This window comes from Sceloporus occidentalis, unplaced genomic scaffold (assembly GCF_023333645.1).
Source record: "Sceloporus occidentalis isolate IW3139 unplaced genomic scaffold, rSceOcc1.0.p SCAF_9, whole genome shotgun sequence".
In the NCBI taxonomy this organism is placed as follows: Eukaryota; Metazoa; Chordata; class Lepidosauria; order Squamata; family Phrynosomatidae; genus Sceloporus; species Sceloporus occidentalis.
This window is the reverse complement of record NW_028316989.1, coordinates 887,176-891,676: the sequence shown is the minus strand read 5'-3', so window position 1 is coordinate 891,676 and position 4,501 is coordinate 887,176. Positions and strand designations below refer to the sequence as shown.

Here is a 4,501-nt window from a genome sequence, read left to right as displayed (position 1 = left end):
AACATTATCAAAATACAGCATAAAATAACTAAAAACAGAGAAAACTGACACTAGAAGTTTCTTTCTAGCACAGACAACCTACAAGAATGAGCAGCTGGGATTAAGAAGCCAGACTCCAAAGGTGGAAAAGCTGGCTTGTTGGTCTCATGAGATTTCCTAAGGCTGCTTCAGCAGTTCTCAATCTGTGAGTCGCAACCCCTTTGGGGGCCAAACAACCCTTTCCCAGGGGTCGCCTAAGACCATCGGAAAACCTATTTCTGATGGTCTTAGGAACCGAGACACCACAATTTTATGATTGGGAGTCACCACAACATGAGGAACTGTATTGAAGGGTCACGGCATTAGGAAGGTTGAGAACCCCTGAGCCACTTCTTCAGATGCATCTGGAAAAGTAGGCTCCAGTCTATGAAAGCTCATGCTACCAACTTCTTTTTTCTCAGTTGGTTGCAAAGTTGCTGCAAGATCCCTCTGCAGCCTGATTTTCCAGACTAACATGGCTACAGCTTTGAATTAACAGGAGCTCTGAGGCCAGTTTCTTCCTGGCCCATCAGCCATGCAATGAAAGGGAAAGTGCTTTGCGCATGCTGGAGAAACCCTTACCGGTTATCCGTTTTTGTGGAGCTCCACAATCCCCACATACGCCGGCAGGAGCGTTTGCCCCCACGGACACGCAGTCGTGTCCACCACCTGGTTTGTCCAAACCACTTCCATGCCATTCTCTGTCTTGATGTAGCAGCTGGATCTTTGGGATGGGGCATTGCCCGGCAAGCTTTCCTCCATCACTCCCGGCACCAGATCGGGCTCAGGAGAAGGGTGAGCCGGTGAATCCTCCACCTAGTAATAAGACAGAAAAGGTACTCAGCAAAATAGCTTTGCTGGCCCTGCTCAGGCCCAACGCTGGACATGGTTTTTCCAAGTCCCTAGGCAACACATGGAGTATTGTCAGCACTTCAGTCAAAGCAAACCTTTTCATAAAGTGTAGAAATGCAGCTGCAGGTGTAAAACACACTGCAGAAATAATCCAATTTGGCACCACTTGAACTACTCTGACTCAGTGCTATGGGATCCTGGGAATTGTAGTTTATTGTGACACTAGAGCTCTCTGTCAGAGAAGGCTAAATGTCTCACAAAAGTATACTTCCCAGAATACTCTAGCATTGAGCCTGGGCAGCTAAAGTGGTCTCAACACATTGTTTTGGCACAAGTTGTCGCTAGGATTGCCAGGTCTCAGGGCAAGAAATGTGTGTATGTGTACAGGTTGAATCTCTGTTTTTCAAAATGATTAGGACTAGAAATATTTTGGATTTCAGAATCCCTGTATTTGCATATATATATATAATGAGAGATCCTTTCCAAAGCACCTTGGGTGCAAGAGAAGCAAAAGTTTTCCATCCGCATGCACCATCTTTCACATGAGCTAAAGGGAAACCTTGGAGTATATCCCCCAAATTATAATCTCTTGGGTTTGCAACAAATACAGAAGGCACTGGCCCAAAGGACTCCTTGCTGGAAGAATGTTTTGCTTCAAATAAATTAATATGATGAAAATTATAAAATTAATAAGCTGAGCTGCAACGCCAGTTCCGTTCGTACCTCAAGCCCTCCGGTTTCTTCCAAAATCAAGCGCAACAGGCGGATGTATTCGGTGGCCGCCTTCAGCATGTCGACCTTACTGGGCTTCCGGTCCTTCGGAATAAGCGGCACGATGGACTTGAGCTTGGAAAAACCACTGTTCAAGTTCCTTATCTGTTTTGGGGGGGGGGGGGGAAGCAGAAGACATACACATCTCTGAGAGCGTTCATCAGAACAGAGGGACATAAGACAGTGGGGCTGCATCTAAACTGGAGAAATAGTCTGGTTTGACACCACTTTAACTGCCATGGCTCAGTGCTATGGAATTCTGGGAATGGTAGCTTGCTGTGGCACCAGAGCTTTGCAATCAGAAATTCTCATAATCCCATAGCATTGAGCCATGGCAGTTAAAGTAGTGTCAAACTAGATTATTTCTGCAGTGAGGATGCAGCCGGGCTTAGGATGAGTCAGAGACCCCTTAGTCTATCCAGTCTAGCTCTATGTCTCCCTACACTTATAGTGCTATGATTCCACTTCAGTTGCCATGGCAACTTCCCATGGAATCCTGGGATTCGTAATTTAGGGTGAGGAACTTTGAATGTTCAACTAGAGAGCTCTTGGGCCTCAAGAGGCTGGAGGAAAAGCCATAACATTAAAAATCTGCAGAGAGCCCAAATCTGGTTTTGCAACATAATCGGTGATATAGAGCAAATGTTCCTGTTTTATTTTAATAAGAAAAATGTTTTCTGGTTAAATAGTGACTGAGGCTGAAGTCAAAAGACTTTTAAAGGTGCTGGAAATGGCTTGATGTGCACACATTTTTTCTTATTGTTTTCTTATTGCATTATTGCATTTCGCTTATTGTTGAGCAGATCTGGAGACAGCAAATGCAAAGACCTGCCAGAGATGGATATGGACAGAGCATCTGCACCATCCCAAACAGTTAATTCGCCTTTAAAATAGTATTCATCTCTGGTGAGTAGCTCCATCCGTCTCCAGCCAAAGCCTGGTGCAACTCCTATGGTCCGGCTTAGAAGAGACGGCTGACCAAGTCCTAATATTTAACCAGGACCATGTTTGCCCAAGCTATCTAGAGTCAACATTTAGTCAAGCTGATATTCTGATAAGAGCTTCACTTTAAATGCATTACAGCTATTTTATTGCTGAATCCAAGGGGATTATTGGCCCAAGGTGACTTTCCAACCTTTGGAGAAAGGCTTCCTTCAACAGGTGGCAACTGGCCACTTGGATCCTGGAAACAGCCGCCATTTCCTCCCATTAAGGAGCCTGGAGCCATAATGGGCAGCAGCACACCGCTTGGGAGGGTTTTAATGGTCTTTAAAATAAGCAATCTTGACATTTATGAGCCTTATTTTTAGGAGACCAGTGGGGAACGGTGGCCATTTGCTGGAAATGCTACCGGCAAATCAAGTGCCTCAAATAAATATCTGAAATTCCATTTTAATTTGGATCATTTAATATTAAATGGCCATGCTTAAACTTAAGCAAGTGTTGAAAAACTACTTTTCTATGTCAGTCATCTCATATCCACTAGTATGACTTGGCATTTAACAATTTTAATTTGGCTCATAAACCTCCCTTAGCCTTTTAATATAACAAAAGCCAAAACACACATCAGAGTGATACCTTTATCAGGTCAATAGAGACAAAATGCATTTAGCTTTGAACGTTTACTGGCTTCTTCAAAGCCAATATAGTTACTCCTGAATATATATTTTCTTTACTCTTAAAGCAATTTGATGCCTCCTCAAATGCCATGGCCTCATCCTAGGAAGTCCTGGGAGTCGTAGTTCGTAGAGACATACTTAGAGTTCTCTTCTGGAGAGCATTAGCACGCTCCTCTGAACTACATTTCCCAAAGTATGTTGACTAAGGCTGTGTCTGCACTGCAGAAATAATGCACTTTGAGACCACTTTAACTGCCATGGCTCAGTGCTGTGAAATTCAAGGATTTGTACCTTGTTGCAGCACCATTGCTCTCTGATAGAGAAGGACAATCATTTCACAAAACTACAAATCCCAGATTTGCTTATCATTACCTGGAGATGATAGAAGACAGATAGATAGAAGGACTGTTAAAGGGAGGATGGATAGATAGATAGATAGATAGATAGATAGATAGATAGATAGAGGTATAATTAGAAGGATGTATGGATGATAGATGGATAGACAGATGGACAGATGGATGGACGGATAGATATTTGGCATGACGATCTGGGATTAGTTTTAGTTCTATAGCCATTTCATTTATAATATATGTACATTTGAGACCAAGAATCCAGAAGCTCTTTTGCTACAGGAGCTCTAGAAAATTACTTTTTTAATTATAGCTCTGAGCATCTTCCAGAAATGCTGGCACTCAGTCCCCAAGTCACCTGTTTTGGGTGCCAGGCGCATGCACTTGCCAAAGGATGCCCACCCTTGGCCTTCGAGGCGAGGCTGCCCCTTCCCCTCTTACCCGCTCCCTCTCCTTGGCGTTGGCGGCCCGCCTCCTGCCCAGGACCTGCTCCCGGTTTTCGGTGGGGAAGTAGTGTCCGGAGGGCTTCTTCTTCATGCGGGTGATGGGGGCCATGAAAGGCAAGGGCCCAAACTGCTCACTCAGGATCTTGCCCAGGACCTCCGGCGGAGGAGCCAAGGAGAGCAGAGGCGGAGGAGGCTGGGGGTCCACACCAGGGCCTGGCCGGGACATCTTCGCTCCCTGGGTTAAGTGTGCAATTGAACACAACTGGGAAAAACAACACAACTGCAAATGAACAGTTGTAAAACCAGAGGGAAACAAGACACATGGAGTGTCTATGAAGCAAAAGGGCAGCATTTATGAGGCCACTTTGGTGACAACAAGAGAAGAACAGGAGAATTTACCCATTTTGGCAGCACAAATTAAGCGAGGCAACAAACATGGCTTTTG

General features: G+C 44.7%; 1 protein-coding gene across 1 annotated transcript; it reads right to left on the bottom strand.

The window, feature by feature from the left end:
* Positions 1-603: 603 nt before the first annotated feature.
* On the bottom strand, positions 604-4,282 carry LOC149306650 (factor in the germline alpha-like). The gene is made up of 3 exons (XM_089539466.1): positions 4,052-4,282; positions 1,594-1,746; positions 604-834 (listed from the first exon to the last, which is right to left on the bottom strand). The coding sequence occupies exons 1-3, from the start codon at positions 4,280-4,282 to the stop codon at positions 604-606; spliced, it is 615 nt and encodes a 204-aa protein (XP_089395592.1).
* Between the last annotated feature and the right edge of the window lie 219 nt (positions 4,283-4,501).

Bases quoted from the DNA above. Each gene is read 5' to 3' on its own strand.
- LOC149306650 (XM_089539466.1), bottom strand. From the start codon at position 4,282: ATGTCCCGGCCAGGCCCTGGTGTGGACCCCCAGCCTCCTCCGCCTCTG. The intron at 1,747-4,051 runs GTAAGAGGGGAA...CCCCCAAAACAG, and splicing joins ACGCCAAGGAGAGGGAGCGG to ATAAGGAACTTGAACAGTGG. The intron at 835-1,593 runs GTACGAACGGAA...TCTTATTACTAG, and splicing joins AAGAAACCGGAGGGCTTGAG to GTGGAGGATTCACCGGCTCA.